The sequence below is a fragment of the Chelonia mydas genome, chromosome 2 (assembly GCF_015237465.2).
Source record: "Chelonia mydas isolate rCheMyd1 chromosome 2, rCheMyd1.pri.v2, whole genome shotgun sequence".
NCBI lineage: Eukaryota > Metazoa > Chordata > Testudines > Cheloniidae > Chelonia > Chelonia mydas.
In genome coordinates this window covers 154,458,983-154,478,341 of record NC_057850.1, presented here as the reverse complement: position 1 = coordinate 154,478,341, position 19,359 = coordinate 154,458,983, and the positions used below count along the sequence as shown (strand labels likewise).

Genomic DNA, 19,359 nt, shown 5'->3' with positions numbered 1-19,359 from the left:
TGCAAGCAAAAAACACTTCACTGAAATCATCAACTTTATATTTCAGAGAAAATACAGTTTTATAATAATCAAACAAATAATACTTTTGGCCTTCATCCCCAGTACTAACTCTTTTAGAAATATTTCTAATGTCTTCCATATCAAACATTTTGCACTGAGATATACTGATATGATGGTACCCACCTATTTTGAACTTCATGGAGAGAAGTGGGAAACCATATTACAGAAAATGTGGGCTATTTTGTATCTGATTTAATCAAGGCATTAAGTATTTCTAAATCAAATGTATCACATTTGAGGAAAAAAGTCAACTGGAACAGATTTCCTTAAATGATTAAACACAGCATGAGAGAAAATAGATTAAGAAGAAAATAATAAGGCTTGGAACCATCGTGAGCTCATGCACTTGCAATCAAAAGTTAAATCTATAAAAATCAAATATTCATCATCAAGATCCCAAACACCCACCCTGTGGTAAAGAAGAAACTAGGCTTTGTATTTTGGCTTTATGTACCTTTGCTTCAGAGAAGCACAACTACCTTGACAGTTTACATGCTGAATGGAACTGGAGCTCAACTGCTTTGAAGATGAGGACTGAAGCTTTATCCAGGCACCCAAAACTAATTGGGAGCCACTAAAGGGATCTATGGGGCTGGTACGTTCACAACAGCCTAGGATATGGAGGAAGCAGGTAGCCACATTCTGTATTAGCTGAAGCTTGCACATTGTCTTCACATTCAGCTTTAGTTACAGTGAACTACAGTAATCCACCCTGGAGATAACAAGTGTGTGGCCGAGTCCTTGTCTAAGAGGAAGGGGTACATTTTTCTGGGAAGCTAGAGTTGAAAGGCACTTTCAAGACACTGATGTCACCTGATCACCCAGGTTTAGTGAGGAAACAAACAGGACTCTGAAGCTTTCCACCATTTTGAAAAATGGGGGCTTCATCCCCTCAGTGGAAGGTGGGAACAGTGCCTATCCTAGATCTTAAAAGCTTTTGCCCCTTCAAGCCATTATTACTTCGGTTTTGCCTGGGTTCAGCTTGAGCAAGCCGCTCTTTGTCCTCATAGATATTCTGATATCTTAGCAGTGGTTGCAGCAGTTGTGAATGTAGTTGAGTATCACCTGCATATTGTTGGCAGCTGTACCCAGGGCATCTCACTCTTTCCCCCACTGTAGATATTGAAGAGAAGGGAGGATAGCGTGGGAGGGTCTTTGGAGAGCAGCAGCAGTTAATCCATGGCTGCTCTCTGAATTCTCCTGGAGAGGAACAACTGAAGCCTCTTTTAGTACTGTGCCATCTATTCCTTCTATGTCAGAATATAGTAGGCCACAAGATACTATTAACTTTTGTCAAAATTTTTAGAGAGGTCCAGCTGTATGAGCATGGAAATCTTGCTTGTGTCCATGGTCATAAAAAAGGTAGCCTTTTAGTGCCACTAGAGCTATTTTGTGTGCTGTGCCTAGTCTTAACCCTAAGCGAAAGGCATCCAGGATGTCTGCTGATGTCACATCTTGCTGGAGCTTGGTGGTTACTACTTTCTCAATTATTTTGCCAAGGAATGGAAAGTTTGAGATGGGATGATAGTTGGAGAGGTCATCAGATCAAATGGCTTTCTGAGGCCTGGGTGGACTATTGTGTTTTCAAAGGATTTTACCAGGTGTGTTTCTCTGAAGAAGGCATTAACGATTTCCATTAGCCGTTTGCATAGCTGTTCTTCACTGGCTCTCTCTCACGTGGAGGGGGGCATTTATACATTTCACAGGTTATGGCTCTGATATTTTTCAGGGGCTCTTGAGCTTTGGCCAGCATAATGAAGTGGATGATGTGATCTGGTCAGGAATGGAATTTTACAGAATTCAGTGGCAACAGTTCCCTTCTTAAGCAACACAGAACATAACCCAATAATATCTCTAACACATACATTTTTAGTTCAAACTGTTTTCTTTTAACAGCTAATAAAGCCTTTTTACTTAGTGGCAATGAGGACACCACTTATCTTAGTAATAATAAAGCAGTGCAAGCTACTCTAGTTAATGTTGCAACATAGTTTCCATTGTAATTTTAAATTCCCCCAGCACCACTCTCTCAAAATAACTCCCGCAAGCTCCTAAACAACTGAGTCATACTGGCTTCACAAGTATAATAGCTATATACAGACAGAGAGAGAGAAAAATTAAGGAATGCATAACTGAAATAGAAATACACTTAATGAAGGATGAAGCATATTCAAACAAACAGTTGATGGGGACTTCCCCTGCATTTGGTTCAAGTTATAACTAAACTGGCGCAAACTTCCTATTTAATTAACCGTTTACAAAAAGCAAGCAGTTGAACTTTAACTGTGTGACTGGAACGCAGATTGTAAAGTTTATGTCAAAGTGAAGAGTCCAACAATGAAAAGATGTCACCATCCTGACAGCAGTTTGATAGCAATGGTCCCTTTCTTTCCACATCAACAAATGTTTCCATATTAAACACCCCACCATCATGGCTTGCACCCATTGGCACAATTTTTGACAGCCTCAGAAGAAAAGTTGAAGACTGAATGGAAACAGAGAGCCCTTTACTCCCTCATTTAGAATGATGGCTCCTCTAGATCAGGATGAGCTACACACTGGCAGGGTAATAAAAGGAAGTCAGTACTCTATCTGTTCCTTTTTAAATGGTCAAGGGAGAAACAGAAGACTGGGGATTTCAAAACTGCTACTTTGTAATCTTTAAATGATACCATTTGAACTTTATAAAAAACAGCAATGCTCAAATGGATTAGTCATTTCCTTATGGTCTGACTGCACACTGCAAAGTGTTTTATGATTGTATATTTAAATATGAGTCAAAGGTTCCAAGGGTTTTAGCTACGTGTTTTTTAATTTTTTAGCTAAATCATAAATGAAAATAAAGACAAATTTAAAATATTCCTGTAACATCAGTTAAACTGAGTATTCTTTTATCACTTTCATTGTTTAAAGTGAGGCACTCAAAGGCAGAACAGTAACTAATGGAAGTCTGCTCCGTCTGATTAATCCTGCTTTATATCTTTTAATGTTTCTTTTGCAAAAGCAAATAAAGATAGTTTTTTAAATAAATAGATGAAGAGTTCAGATTATACAATTAAAATGATTGAGTGATGCTTGTTAAGCTAATAATGGCTATTGGTTAGTAACTTTAAACTGGTACTTGGAAGAATCTCTCAGGAAAAATGGACCAGCTACAATCAATATACCACCCCTGTATGTAATTTGCAGAGGGTTAAATAAAATACTTGAGGAAAATATCAGTTCAGTATCTTCGCTTTAGTTGTTAAAACAATTTGTTGGAAACACAGGCTGTCTTTTTTTTTTTTTGCCAGCTGGACTTTTAATGGCCCGGTGATAGGTGCTGACCAGAGCCGCCAGGCTCACTTTTCGACCGGGTGTTCCGGTCGAAATCCAAACACCTAGCAACCCTAAATCAGGGCAATTATTTTTTATATTATATGAAACTCAAACTATATGATGAATTTCCTCCAAACCTCACAGAAACATTCTATGTTGCTTTCAGAGTAAATCTGGCAATGTTCAGACCAAAACGAAGTTCAAAGTTGTTTTTTTGTATTTCTAGATGGGGACAAAGATAGCACGAGAGGATCTTCCTCTTCTCTATGTTCAGCAGCCTCAAACTTTCCCTCATTTTGTCAGAGATTTGCTGCCTTTGTGTGGGGGGGGGGAGGAGGGGGAGAAGGTTGGGATGTCAGAGTTTAGAGGGGGTAGTCAGCTACAGTAAACTGGTTACAATCTTAACTATGGAGAAGTAGTATCCTTATGGTTACTATATTATCTACCTCAAATGTTAATAGATGGGGAAAAAAATCCATGACCATTCATTTCACAAAACCTATCAGCCAATCTGATAAAAGATACTTGTTCTGTGTGCCAATAGCTCATTGTTTTCACCCCTATTACACATAGCTGTTCATAGCTAAGAGTCTGCACTCTCAGTTGGGCTTCATGGGACCATAGTTTAAATACATCTGTAAGACAACCAGGAAATGCCTGAGATGTGTATAAACGTACACACATCTGATTTTGTGAACTAATGGTGATGTTCTTACCCTGCATGTTTAACACAATCAAAACAAAATTGCTAGGATACAACCTCCATTTTGTGTTCTGGTCCATTAATCAGCAAAAGTCATATTTAAAAGAAAAATGTGGTATTCTCAGTGAAACTGGGAACTCTGTTCTCAGTGTGTGAGACATACCACAAAAATAAGTTGTTCTCATAGCATTTATCAAGACAACCAGCCAGTACAAAAGAAAGCAAACAGAAAGGAAAGAGATAATACTGGAGTGGTGAGAAAGCATAACAAGTTAGTGTATCTTTTACTTGAAGATATGCAATTAATATTAGCGGCATGACCACACCTGCATAATAATGTAAAAACAAAAATCAAGACACTAGATATATTGCTCAGGTTAAAATCATGATCTCATATGAAGATTTCCTGAATTACTAAATGTTCCCAGAAATTCTTTTTAAAAGAACTTAGATCTGAAAGACTGCTGAAAGGGCATAATTTGTCTGTCACTTCTTTTTACACTTTTACTGTGGGAGGACAAGGCTTCCTATTTATGATTATTTACACAAAAAAGTGACATTACATATTTTTATGTACTATGATGGTTATTGCATGCACAGCTAACATTTAACTTAATTTGCTGGTATTCAGTCCCACTTTTGTGAGTGAGGTTGGCAAGCAGGCAGTGTTCTTAGTCAAATGTCGTGCACTCTATGCAAGTAATATTAAATTTTGTGGTTTTTCCTATTTTACAGGTAACCATTTTTGTGACCTTATGATAAAAATTCTGCCATCTTCAAAATGGAGACAGTGTACTTAAATCCCTGGGTTTACAACTAGAACTGCATGATTTCGTTGACTTAAAGTAAATCTGTATATGATAATTACGATACGTGGTTTGAACATCTTGCATTAACACTGTTTCTCAAAGTGTAGGGTGAAGACCCAACATGGCTCAAAAGATGTATAAAATTAAGATGTGTAGGCCTTTACTATCATATTGCCAAGTTATGAGGGAGAATATTGGTGTCATTTTCCTGAATGGGGCTCAGCTTTGAAAACTGTGGGAAACAGGGCACTAACAACAGCAAAAGCACTGCATCTCCACTTTGGTTCGAGTATAAATTTTATCTAGGGGACCGGGGCATGGGCAGTAAAACCTAATAGTTAGAGTCAGGAGCAAGAACCAGAGTCAAGAGTCAAGCCAAGAGCCAGAGCCAGTACCAGAGGCCAAGCCAGGGGTTGAATCTGAGTCAGCATCAGAATACAGTGTAGAAGCAGGGATCGCGAGTGAGACAGGAAAGCAAGTAGCAGGAACAGACAGGGGTCTGGGATTTAGGAGGGCAGGAACAGAAAGGCAGGGCTCAGGAATCAGGCAAATTAGGTAGGATCCACAGCAGCACCCAGTCAGAGTTTCATTTAATTACTCAGACAATTTCCTGTGCCTCTTTCTGGTTTAAGTACTGTGTCACAGCCAATGGGTGGGACTGGACATCTCCTCCAATCAGAAGCTTTGTGAGTAGGCCCTCTGTGAGCTAGAGCTTCATTAGCCCCCTTCTCTTCTGGTTCAGGTGAGTTGCTGGGTGGTGGCCACAGGCTCAGCACTACCTGGGAAATCCGGGGGCCCGGGTTTGAGGTCCACAATCACTCACAGAACCTGACAAGGGTTAGGTTCAAACTTTGCTGGCAAAGAAATTCTTGCTCTGTGTTTTAAAATTGAGAATATACTGCATTTAAGATTGGACACCTCAATGCTCCAAGTGACATGGCGCATATGATCAGGAGTAATCCAGCTCACCGGAAGCCATCTTCCTTAGCACCACAGAGAAAGAAACTGTATTTTACTTATTGCATTATCTGACCAAGATGAAAGTTAAAAAATGTATTTTTCTAGATCTTTTCTCTGGCCAGTGCCTAATGCAGGCAACGGCTGTTAAGTTTATCATCTTCTCCAATTCTCCAAGTTACTGAGAACATTCTCATTTAGCTATATTTTGAAATACCTGTTGCTTTGTATATGAAGTATTATGGTGTCCCCATTTTTTGCATAATCTTTAATTCTGAGAGACTTAAATACAGAATTTGTTTAATTCAGTGTAATATTGTTCCTCTACAAAAGATGATGTAAGAGCTGAAGTCAAAACAATTAACTTGCTGTTTTCAGAGATCCTTACCTCCTCCGTGGACTGCGGTTCTGGGAGAACTCTGAATCACTGTCCTTTGATGTTGGAGAACCCTTATATGTGTAAAAAACATCCTCTGTTTCTGTAATATACGCAATCTCATTTGTAAGGTTGTCTACAGATGAATGTCGTGGTTTACGAATCTCATGACGTAGTCTAGGACTCCTCCTTACAGGAAACACATGAACACAAGTTGGTTGAGACAGAACCCTTTGTAAAGCTCTTTCAAAAGTAACTAATTCCATTCTATTGCAATACGTGCCCTGAGACCTAAATTACAGGACACAGTAAATTTTACTTCAGTGACAGAAAAATTGGTTGAAATGACACAAGTATAGGGCTGGAAGGGATGTTGAGATGTCATTAAATCTAGCACCCTGTGCTGAGACAGGACAAAGCAAAGCTGGACCATCCGTGACACGTGTTTGTCTAATCTGTTCTTCAGAACCTCCAATAGTGGGGATTCTACGACCTCCCCTGAAAGCCTATTCCAGTGCTTAACTATCCTTATCCTTCGAAAGTTTTTCATAATATCTAACCTAAATCTCTCTTGCTGCAGATTAAGCCCACTGCTACTACTACTACCTTCATAGGACACGGAGAACAACTGATTATCCTTTTTATAAACAGCCCATGACATATTTGAAGACTTATGTCTCCCCTTCAGTCTTCTTTTCTGAAAGCCAAACATGCCCAGTTTTTCAGCCTTTCCTCAGACATAAGGTTTTGTAAAACTTTTTAAATTTTTGCTGCTCTCCTCTGGATGCTCTTAATTTGTCCATATCTTTCCTAAAGTGTAGCACCCAGAATTAGACACAGTACTCCATCTGAGACCTCACCGGTGCAGAACAGAACAGGATGATTACCTCCTGTATTCTACATTCAACACTGCTGTTAATACACTTCAGAATGATATTAATGATCATTAAATATTTCTGAAAATCTTGTGACCGTACAATGTACAAAGTGCAGCAAATAAACTGAAACCTGTAATACAAATGTGCTTTGACAAAGAAATGAACTGATTGATTTTTCCCTGAAATATGATATTACGATCAACTTTCTTGGTAGACTACTTCTTTTAAAATAACCTAGACTTTTAAAAATATATATAAAGACTATATTAAATTATATACTGTCCTGTTTTGTAAATGTACAACAAAATTGAGCAATTTGCCTTTATTTTTTGTAAGGTTGAAACTTTGTTTACCAAGTAGGGGTAACAGGAGGAGACCGAGAAGGCAGGCTTTTGGTCTCTAGATGTTCAACAGATAAAGATCTCCTCATAGTTGGGTTCCATACCATCCCACCTATGACTTTTCTGAAGTAGTGGCTGTTTACAGACCTGAAAGGAAATAATACCCTTTAAATAACTGTTTTATATAGAATACTAAAATCAGTTACATTTATGCAAATGTATTTCACAAGTACCAATTAAGCCTTTTGTAGTTTCAACAATTGAAAGGAAATGCTTTAAAACTCCCAACAGAAGAAAAACAATCATTTTCATTTCAGCAAGGTATCCTTGGTTCCTTAATTCATATCCAAATTGTTTTTTTTTATTACATTAGATTGATAGAAATTTCTTTCTTCCTTTGTTTTGCAAATCTGAATTCCAATCTAGTTAACAGATGTAATTATTGATTAATAATTTTAATGCCGTAATTATTTTATTAAAGCTAATAATGTGATGATTTCATCGTTGCCTAAATTCTCTCAAAAACTTTAGATTTTTTCTTCATTTAGGATCTGGTTCTGCAGCACTTATTTACATGTAATTCTCATTTAAGTGATTGGAAGCTGTATATATAAAAACTGATAGAATAGGACAATGCGTATGGATATAATTAAGAGCCTCATTCTTAAATTTGTTTGTTCAAAAGTTATTCTATGGAACTTATACACACCAATTAGTGTAAGTATTAGAAGGAGGAAGTTTTCATATGCTTATTAAAGCAATATTGGCACAATCAGCTTTAACACCCAATAATTTGAAGAAAAAAAGTGAGCATTATGGTGAATTATAGGACAGTCTTGTTTATGTGCTTTTTTATTTAATGTTATGTTAGCTAATGGTTAGCCACACATCTAATTTTTTATTTTTATCCTAGTTCCAGAAACAAGCACCACGCTCCACTGAAGTGGCTTATTAAGTCAACAGCCGCAAGCAGAGAGAGTAGCAGGAGACAGGTTGCTAATTTTTTTAATTTCTTTGGTAACAACTGCTAAGATGATCTGCATTTAAGAGTGAGTCATGGGGAAAGTCCTACACTTCTCATGAAAACTGTAGGTGGAGTGGAGGAGGTAAGTGATGTGAGGTCTGGGATCTGGAACCATGCCAAAAATAAGTAGCGCTCAAATGAAGGAGCAGAAACTATAAGGTCCATTTTCTCATAAATGGTCATAGCAGATAAATGTTATATCATTAGAAAGCAGGGATTCCCAGCATTCCAAGAACACATAGGATGGATTCATAGACTTTGTGATTTATGAGCTCTTCTACCTTAAAACTCTAACTGGTCAGCAGTTGTCCAGATCACAGTAGATCTAAATTCCTGCAGTAAGATCTTTAGATTTCTGCAATACATTTCCCGAACTCTATACATTCTTTAGGTGTTTTCCTTCATTTTTATTTCCTGACTGTTTTACCATTTCTTTCCCGTAAAATTCAGGAGGTCATATTGCAAAAAATTATCTTTTTATTTTTCCTCTTTTGGGGACAATTTGTGATACATAACAAAAAGAGGGAAATAATTTTAAGTATGGAAGCAGCTCTCTTTTCCTGCTGTGATAGTTTATATCAGCTGAGACTCCACCCTCTGGCTCTGTGCTGGACAGAACTTGCATGGCATGGGTTAAGATTCGTAGCTTTGCAAAGCTATGAAGCCTGGAGCACACAATACTATTTATGTATGCAGTGGATTGTTGGATATAACCAATTCTCCCTCATTCTAATAAAACAATTATGTTTAGTTTTACATGATTTTTGTTCTCCAGGACACATGGTAGTTAAATACTTTAAGTTGGTCTATTGGGTGTTTTTAGTTCTGATCAAAGGATTTCTCATCTATGGTTTTAAACTTCATTTCAAAGTTGACTTGAAAAGCACAAATGGAAGTGGAACTGAATGTATCCTATTCTCATATTCATAGATTCCAAGGCCAGAAGGGACCACTGTGATTATCTCACCTGACCTCCTATATAACACTGGCCATAGAACTTCCCCAAAATAATTCCTAGAGCAGATCTTTTAGAAAAACATCTATTCTGGATCTCAAGAAAGATCTCAATCTAGTTAAGATATTCCATCATTCTGTTTGATTTGAAGACCTACATGAAAATGGAGGAATGGGGGATATTGAGGGTGTGTGTTTGTTTGGAGTATTTTTGTTTTAGAACCATGCTCATTTGCTAGGATGGGGCTAATCTCCTTTAGAACCCATGGCTATTATCCATTTTTAAAAGTTTATGTGCTCACCTTGTTACTGAAACTGAAGCCATGTGTACTGTAATTGTTCTGGCTCAAATCCCAGAATGATAAGAGTTCCTGTAGCTAGTCTACTATCTTAGACAAAGGCCATGTGATTGGCAACAGTTCATTCTTTGGGCAGAAAACAACAAATCTTACATTTAACTGGAGTCAGTTCATTTAATAAAGCTGACAAAATAATAATTACTTAGCCAGATGGCAGAAATCTCTAGTTTTTTTTCATATTCAATGTATTGATGGAAACTGGAGAGCCAAGGAGTGTTTACTCTTGAAAAGGAGAAGGCAGCCTGCTTAAAATATATAGTAAGGCTTTTAATGAGTGTGCTTTGTTGAAGTATAGAACCCATCACGTCAAGACCACACATGACTGCCAACAGCGTCCGGGAGAAGTGGAAAATATTTTAAATTTACACACGCAGTGTCAGGAAAAAGATGGACGGAAGGCTCACTTTGTCAAAATCCTCCAATTTCTAAGAAAGACTCCTCAAACTTCCCAAGGAAGAGTGTTTGGTACAGTATCTCATAGGGCTGTCTAACTATTAAAAAAATTAATCATGATTAATCGCATTGTTAAACAATAATAGAATACCATTCATTTAAATATTTTCGATGTTTTCTACATTTTCAAATATATTGATTTCAATTACAACACAGAATACGAAGTGTACAGTGCCCACTTTATATTTATTTTTATTACAATTATTTGTGTTGTAAAAACAAAAGAAATAGTATTTTTCAATTCAGAGAATCATAGAAGATTAAGGTTGGAAGAGACCTCAGGAGGTCATCGAGTCCAACCCCCTGCTCAAAGCAGGACCAACCCCAACTAAATCATCCCAGCCAGGGCTTTGTCAAGCCGGACTTAAAAACCTCTAAGGATGCAGATTCCGTAACCCATTCCAGTGCTTCACCACCCTCCAATACCAGCTACAAAAGTGCCATGCGAACACATGTTCTCACTTTCAGGTGACATTGTAAACAAGAAGTGGGCAGCATTATCTTGTGGAAACGTAACCAGACTTAGTTGTTTGAGTGACTGGCTGCACAAGAAGTAGGACTGATTGGACTTGTAAGCTCTAAAGTTTTATATGGTTTTGTTTTGAGTGCAGTTAATGTAAAAAAAAAAATCTACATTTGTAAGTTGCACTTTCACGATAAAGAGATTGCATTATGGTACTTGTGTGAGGTGAACTGAAAAATACTACTTTTGTTTATCATTTTTACAGTGCAAATATTTGTAATAAAAATAATATAAAGTGAGCACTGTACAATTTGTATTCTGTGTTGTAATTTAAATATATTTAAAAATGTAGAAAAACATCCAAAATAGTGAATACATTTCAATTTGTATTCTGTTGTTTAACAGTGATTAAAACTGCGATTAATCCCAACTAATTTTTAATCACGATTAATTTTTCTTAATTGCACAAGTTAACTGTGATGAATCGACACCCCTAGTATCTAATAACTGACAAATAGCTCAGATTTAAAACACTTTATAACAAATGCTAAGAAAATGTTTTCTAGATTTTCAATTTTTTCTCCTAAATTGACTTTGATCATGAGTTCTCCAAAAGAGACTAAAGATTCTCTGAGTACCCTCAATCCTTGGATTTTCCTCTAAATTTACTTGCCTTTACACCTCTGCAGCAATTGCAGCAGAAGATGGGTATATCAATTAAAAAAAATAGGTCTTTTACTACCCTAAAATAAAAATGTCTTAAGAAAACGTTTTTGCAATTAGATGCAATATGTACAGAAACTACATCATATGGTTCTTTTCTCAGAGCAGGTATAACTGTGCAAACTAGGAAGATTTGAAAGATTTGGTTTTATTTTTTATATTTTTGTTTTAAACGGTTTTTTAAACTGTCTACAAAAATCCCTCCTTAAGCTACATAAGCTTAAAATGTGCAATAGCAGTTACTTTCAAATACATTTATATATTTGTTTGAGTATCTTCTATGAATACAATCCCAGACAGCATAATTTATGATGTTTTTATTCTACTGGCTATCAAATTACATAGTTTTCCACTGGGTGAGAGAGGGGAGAGCTGCCCTCCCTGTAAGTACTAAATAAACTGTACATGATATAACTATCAGTATTTAGAGTAGCAATTTAGAAAAGGTATAGATTTTATATATATAGTACTTCTGATGTCCATGGTGAATGAAAGGCACCCATTTGTACTATGCTGTGCTGTCCTTTATGGTTTTAACAGTGATGTAGAAGTTTCACTCCAGGCCAGTGAACATGGAAGTCAAATTCCTCTAGAAAGGTCAACAGGAGAGTGACATTTTCTTGCTGTGTAATGAAGATTTCTGTAAACTGCCTTCCCAGATCATCAACCTGTTTTTGTGAATTTTCTTCTTGTTATACACACATAAGATCTTATATATATAAGTATCTCTACAGTGCATCATCCTTTTATGCTTTTCATTACAAGACTCCTCATGAGTAAGGAAGAAGGATTTGTCTCTTCATCAAATAAATTCTTGAGAAGCTCAATCTGTAGCCTTAATACTTATGTTCTAGAAGTGCCATGGAGACATTATTAATCCCATTAGAAAGACAGACTAACAGTACATTTTCAGATACTGATGCTTAAACTGTACCTGCAAATTAGAACCACGGAGCACAACTCTTTCGTATGGTATGATTTACATGCTAATGTCTGAAAAAATTGCCCCAAATCAGGAAAGGTGGAAAAAAAACCTATAAAACTAGACTCTTTCATTTCTTCAAAAAATTAGCAGCCAGCAGGTCCTGCTGCTCGCTCACTACAGAGAGTTGAAACTTCCCATCTTTACATAGTTACACAGAATTTAGAAGAGCTTGTGTTGCAGCAGCTCCTGACCCACCAATGTTCCAAATGCTTAAATATGTTTTGCATTGCATTGCTTTTTGTTCAAAAAAATCTCTTCCAGCTATACTTATTTCCTAATTATTTGAAAACACTAATTCCTTTGGTAATAGAATCTAAGTATTAGAGTAAATCCTAATGTATTATAAAAGATTAATTGAAAACAGATTCTTGAACATTTAATGTAGTCATATTTATTGTAGAGCATGATACAGATTTGAGTTTAAAACTCAAACCAATTTTGAATTATGCAGGCTTCGTTATTGTATTTTTCGGTCTACTCTTTTTTTTATGAATGTTAAAAACAACAGTATTGTAAAAAAGCTTTCTTACCTCTGCTATTAACATAACTGGAGATTATTAAAACTAAATGTAAATTTTTCATCTTTAAAACTGCTTATTTCTGTCAACTTAGAAAGGGAAAACAGACAAGTCCGTTTTGCAAAAATATTTTGTCATTAGTTTCATGTCACTTTACTTTCTGGTTCTCTTATACCTTTGTACACAGTTGAACTATGCGGGTTTTAAACCACCCTGGTGAACCAGGTTTAAATCCAAATAAAGAACTTTTTTTTTTGTTTTATTTTTAATTTAATGGCATGAAATATTTCTATAAAATGAGGTTCCATAATAAGGATACCATGCTACAATTCTATGCTTGTTTCTGCCTGAAGATCTCAAAATGCTCTGCAAACAACAAAACTTCAAGAACTGTTCTGTGAGGAATTAAGTTTCTCTTTATTTTACAGTTGGGGAAACGCACACAGTGCGGTTCACTGATTTACTCAAAGTTACCTACCAAGTCTCTGATAGCACTGGAAACAGGATTCAACTAATGAACTACAGTCCTGAACTTTCAACTTTGTACAAGACTTGAAAATGAATTTTCAAATTAATTAGAAAGTCACGTCTTTAGGCACTGTACTCACTTTGTTGGGTTTCTAGAACCAAAGGTCCAATAATGGGATAATATCTTTCTTTCATGAGGTAGTGATGACTTTGTCTGAAAAAACGTGTGATGCTCTACACAAGATTTCCAAAGATTTTTGCATGCTCTGTAATTTAGCATGTTGAAGGCAACTATATGTTCTCTGGATTCATTCTAGAATAACAAACATATTATGTATCAGTATAGAATATGCAGATTGACCATATTAAGAAAAAGATTTAAAAATCAAGTAAAGCTAACAGGCAATTTACAACTAAAAGTAATTTTAAACTGATAAGTCATCAGTAAGTGCAAAGAATCAACAGAATAAAATAAAATTGATGTCTCCGTAGACTATTTTCAAGTGGTAAAACACTCATTGATGGAGAACCAATCTGAAATGTCAAAGAGGTGTTACAATCACTTTTCTGACCACACTTTACGAAGTTAAATATCATTGACAAAACTGTGGAATCTGCTTAAGTTATCAGACTGCTCAGATGTCAGTTAAAATATCAGATCTTCAAACAATGATCTTTCCAAAACTAAAGACAAAAAAATCTTTCACTTGAGTTTTATATGCCTACATTGTTTAGGGAAAAACAAAAATTCAATGGGGAGTACATTCTAACAGACGATTTGTTTAGAACTAACCCAAATCAAACTCAAAACAGTTCTTAAGTTACTTGGGACAGCATCTACTTAAGATATAGAGACTTCCCAAAAAGCATACTACAGAAGCTGACAGCACTGACCATGGTACTGACCACTGTAAACAAGGCTATCACCACCATATCACTGTTGTGTTAATTTCAATGAAATAAATAGGTCCAGAGAGTCAGAGGTGCTAACATAACCCTGTCATTCCACCAAACTAAACAGTTAAACAAGGCTCAGGGTTTTGTGTAGAGACACCTTGGTTTGCTTAGTTCCATGGCAACAATCCACCACTAAAAATCTTTTACGTTTTTTTATTAAAGATACAGAAAAAGCGGGGGAGGGAACAATTAAAGCCCTTAAAATATAAAGTATTAAATAATGTTTTCATTTTTACAATATTTCTTGTCCCCTTTCCCTTTAGCTGTAGAAAGATTTTATAAGGAAACATTTCCCCTCCCCCACTCCATTTAATAGCCTTTTAGACTAGATGATATTAAAGATGGCAATAACTGTCCTTTTTGGGGAAAAGAGAAATAATTGAGATGGGCTGGAGATGCTGTTGTTGTTTAAGCTTGATGTTGCTTTTCCGAAGGCAGAATAAGATCAACACACAGAGGAAGAGATAAAAAAAGAACAGCAAAGACAGAAAATGCAGTTTTCTTTGGTGCTGCCTCTTACTTGCAACCTTGCTACCAGAGAAACACAAGCACAACACACAGTCTTATCAGCCACTTTGAAAGCTAGCAAACGTACGCCAGCTTCTGGCTGTTTAACATGTTGCTTTTAGCAGTGTCTCTGATCACAGGTTCTCTGCAGTTCTGCAAAAGATGCAGTCTTGCTGACTAAGCCAGACTCTTACTAAACACAAGGCAGGGAGAGAGAGAGAGAGAGAAGGAAAAGGACACACAACAAAGAGGGTGACAGCAGGAACTTAAGTCTCACATTCCAGGTGCTGTTAGGACTCAGCCAAGCCTGGTAGAGGTGGTAATGTCTTCAGTTCCCTCTCTTTGATTCCGTCTGGTCACAATGCCTTTCGCAATCAGGACAATAAAGAACCAACAGTTTCATAGTGAATCCCTCAGTCCCAGCAGATGGTCGGGGTGGCAGTCATGATGGTAAAGCTCACTTCTTCCAGTTCACCCATCCCACCTAGTGTCATGATTTCTCCCAAAGTCTCTTTTAAAGACCCCCAAAAGGGGTGATGGCTGGAAAAGCTCACAGCTCCATTATTTTGTGCCCCAATTAGGTCTAATTTCCCACACACCAGTTTTGGTCTATTAATTTCCAATTCTATCTTTTGTTTATAGTCACGATCTTTACACAGTCCTTGGGTGGTATCAGTAGAGTTTTGTTTGGACTAATCTAACCTTTTTATTTCCCTTTTGTACCTTCTTCTATCAGCATTTATTGTTATAAATTATTCTGACATTTTATTGGCACCTTTCACCCGCTTTCCAACAATTGAGTTCATAACTGGGGTAGACCCAAATTCTTAAAACATCACCTACCAGCTAAAACACATACAGAGAGCCAACATTTCACAACTACTACTTGTTAAATACCACATACTTTAATCAATCACTTTATTTGTAACAAACCATACTTATGCAACCCTATTAGGGCATCTCCTTGAGAAAGGTGAGCAGGATTTGGCACTTTGTATGTGGATATTTTAAATGGTAATCTGTTTTATAGTTAGTCTAACATGCATCTTTCCTCATATATATTTTAAAACATTTAACATGGATCTGTTTATACAAGAAAAGAATAATGTACTTGTTTTTCAACTTTGGTCAATCATACTGGAACTAAAACAGTATTTGGTGATCACGGATATTTCTATTCGAGTGCTTACACTGAAACAAAACTTTTAAAATACGTGTTGTGAAGATTTGGAGGGAAATTTTTGCCATGTATAAAAAGTATACTGTATCAAAAGATTTAACAGCAACTGGCATTTCTTAGCATCCTGCTGATTCCTCACTTGCAATACGGGTTAAAAATGTTTAAACTGACATACTTGTTCAAAAGACGACCAATGCAGGGAAAAATTGGAAACAATTCTGTCCAGCTGTAATACTAATTTTTAGCCATAAGAATTTGTTAACTTGAACATTTCATGTTTATGTTCAACACTTTATGCTAAAAATGTATGGTTTACAGGCCAGGGATGAAATTTACCTAGTATTTCCTACTTGAATTTTTGCTGGACAAGAGAAAGCGTTTGCAGTCCATCACCGATAACTTTAAAAAGCTCCCTTTGTGTGCTGCAAATTCAGATGCTTGCTCTTATCTCATTTTGGAAGGCTTGAGGATGATCCAGTCAACTTTTTAAAAATTATCAATCAATGAAAAAAATGTTAAAATGGAGAAAAAGACTTTTTGCTCACCAAGAGCATAATCCTCCAAAGGGATCCCCAGTCACTGACCATTAAACCCATGCAGAATCCTACTAAGTCAAAGGAACTACAAGTGGATGTAGGGGCCTATGTTTATGATCCCTTTACAAGATCAGACTCTAGCACCCTTGGATTTCAATAGTTCACAATTTGTGAGGACTGTAGTGTCAATTAGAGAGGTTTGTGGACTGAATGCTGGGGTAATGAAAGTAACGGCGGGCTCCCAGGAGTTAATGGGGAGTACCCTGTAATTCCAAAACCTACATAGACTCAGCAGTCAGTAATGTGATTAATCAAGTGATGCCTCTAACAATTAGAGAAGATTTGCAGATGTGTTGTTTACAGAATAGCAAATTAGTGAAATTTTAATATATGTAAAAATAGAGCTACATTGGCTAGTGTTCAGTAAGCAACAAACAAGTTGGATAAAACTTTTCACTTTTTTGAAGCATTTAAAATTTTTGCTAGTAAACAAGCATGGCTTCTACTCCCAGCATTGCACCTTACAGCTTCCACTAAACCCAAATGTCAAAGCTGCGCTTTAGTAGCATCAGTCACTATATGATTAATCAATTCCTTCCCCATCCTCTGATCAGTTCTTCAGTAAAATCAGAAGTGTTAGATATTCCCTGCTGAACAACTGATCAGCAAAAGGAGGAAAGAACTGATGAGTAGCTGTTTCTCCAGAACAGCTGGCATGGGAAAACACACACAAAGAGTAAGAAGAGAAAAAGTACTGAAAAGGAAAAAGGAGGACGACTCGGGATTGAGATGAGTCATGAATCAACAGGCTTGAAGTGCATAAAATGTCTTAAATGAGCACGTATTCATGGCCTTTGAGCACCTTCTCCAGATTTTCAAGAAATACCATCCATCTAAATATTGCAATGGCAAAGCCTGAGATGTTGTAGCAACATCATGATCCATAAAGAAACCTTACTCATGAAGCCTTAGGTGGTTTGTGGAATCTACTCCTTGCTGTGCTTTCCCCATCCATCTTGGTCTTTCCTTCTCCTCCCAATCTCCTATTTTTCCTCAGTCTTATTTAACCTTTTCCTTCTGAACTCGGAAATGAAGGGCTGATACATCCCAAGACCAAAATATACTCAGCCACCTCCCCTCAAAGCCCACCTGAGCCACCTGATATTCCGGAGAAGGCCAATGGCAGCCTAATTGTCCCACCTGCACTGGAAAAACAGGGTCTTCAAGGTAAGCATACCCTCTCATTGAGAGACAGAGTAATAGAAGAGCAAGCCATATCACTGGGCTGCAGAATTGGCTGCTTTATGTCCCCCTTCACTTGTGACCTACATATATATTTGACAACGATGGATACATCTGGAGAGGAGACTTAACAGTGCACCTGGTTTGCTTTGTCATATAAACAGAGGAAGACAAAGGTTACACAGCTGGTCCTATTTTCCTTAAGGTTTTGTGGATCTTTAAGTGTGATGCCATTTGCATTACTATGATCATTGTGCATTGTTATGAAACACAAGGAAATGATGACTGAAGAGATGTGGATAGTTATAAATCACAGCTTTCAAACTGTCATTTTTCAACAAGATAAACAGCTTCTCAACAGAATGAACTTTGAGAACACTGCCCTTTTCAAAATTGATGCAGCTCTCTTGAATGTGTAAATTAACTTTTTTGACAGGAGTAAAGAACTCTTTATGTAGTGAACAAATATGTTTAAAGTGATATCTACTTCTAGAGCTGATCAAATACTAAAAAAATGCATTTGTTCAAGTACCAACTGGTTGCTCAGTTTGACCACATTCATTTCTTTTATTATTCCCTATTTGTAAACATTAACACAAAGGGGATTTTGTTCATGTGACTGTTTTGGGAACTGCTGCTATTCATATATATGCTAGTATTCATCTGCACACAAGAATATTCATAAGTTAACAGAGAATTCGCTGTTCATTATTTGGTATTTCAGTCATCCAATCAGGGAACAGAAATAATACTTTGTGACTTCAGTGACCTATCACTCACCACAAATTATTCAGAGCGAATAAGTGAACAGTTGGCAACCAACCTTAAGCTGAAATTTATTTACATAAACCATCGATAAATATTTGCAAATAATATATTAGTAGAAATTGCAGAACTAGTAGAAACTAATTAGTAGAAATAGTTTGCAAACTACTGGACATCCATCTTTGGTAGGCTTTGAGTCTCCCCACTCCTTCTCCCAAAAATAAAGCAGCTAAATTTGGGAGCCCTGTGCACCCTCTGAATTGGTGTGCCAACCACACTTATGGGTCCCACTTGGTATGCAGAGGCCCACCATATCCTCATTTATTTATTAGAGGCCTTAAGAGCACAGAATGCCTCCCCATAGCCTCTGACACTCTGTGTAAGATCTCTACCACTGTTCAATTTAAAAATAAGGAGAACACCACCTCCCCTGGGCATGAGAAAGTTCCCTTCCTTGTACTACCTGCTGTTCTGCCATTCTGCAGGGACCTACCTGGGGCCACTCAGCCACACACGAACACATTATTCAACCTTATCTTTAAAGCAACAACCCTGCAGTCATCCCCCTTTCTAAACAGCCCAAAGTCAGACAGAATGCTACATCAAATCACCAGTTTTTTTCCCTATTTTTTTCCCCAAAGAGACAGGTGTTTGAGAGCCTCTGAAAACTTTTCACTTAGTAATGAGCCTGAGACAACTTTTCCAGGATAACAACTGTCATTTCTTTTTATATTTGATCAGGATTAGGATTACAGTAATTGCAAGAAGATGTCCATATTTGTC

General features: G+C 36.9%; 1 protein-coding gene across 4 annotated transcripts in view; it reads right to left on the bottom strand.

Moving 5' to 3' along the window:
- PTPN3 (protein tyrosine phosphatase non-receptor type 3) overlaps window positions 1–19,359 on the bottom strand; it is a 274,154-nt gene that overhangs the window by 114,699 nt on the left and 140,096 nt on the right. For 3 of the 4 annotated variants that reach the window (XM_043540415.1, XM_043540416.1, XM_043540418.1), the window contains 3 exons: window positions 13,530–13,702; window positions 7,455–7,589; window positions 6,236–6,412 (listed from right to left, as the gene is read on the bottom strand). In XM_043540415.1, coding sequence (XP_043396350.1) covers window positions 6,236–6,412; window positions 7,455–7,589; window positions 13,530–13,702 — 485 coding nt within the window. The remainder of the gene's footprint in view (window positions 1–6,235; window positions 6,413–7,454; window positions 7,590–13,529; window positions 13,703–19,359) is intronic. The other variant, XM_043540417.1, reaches the window with a different exon arrangement.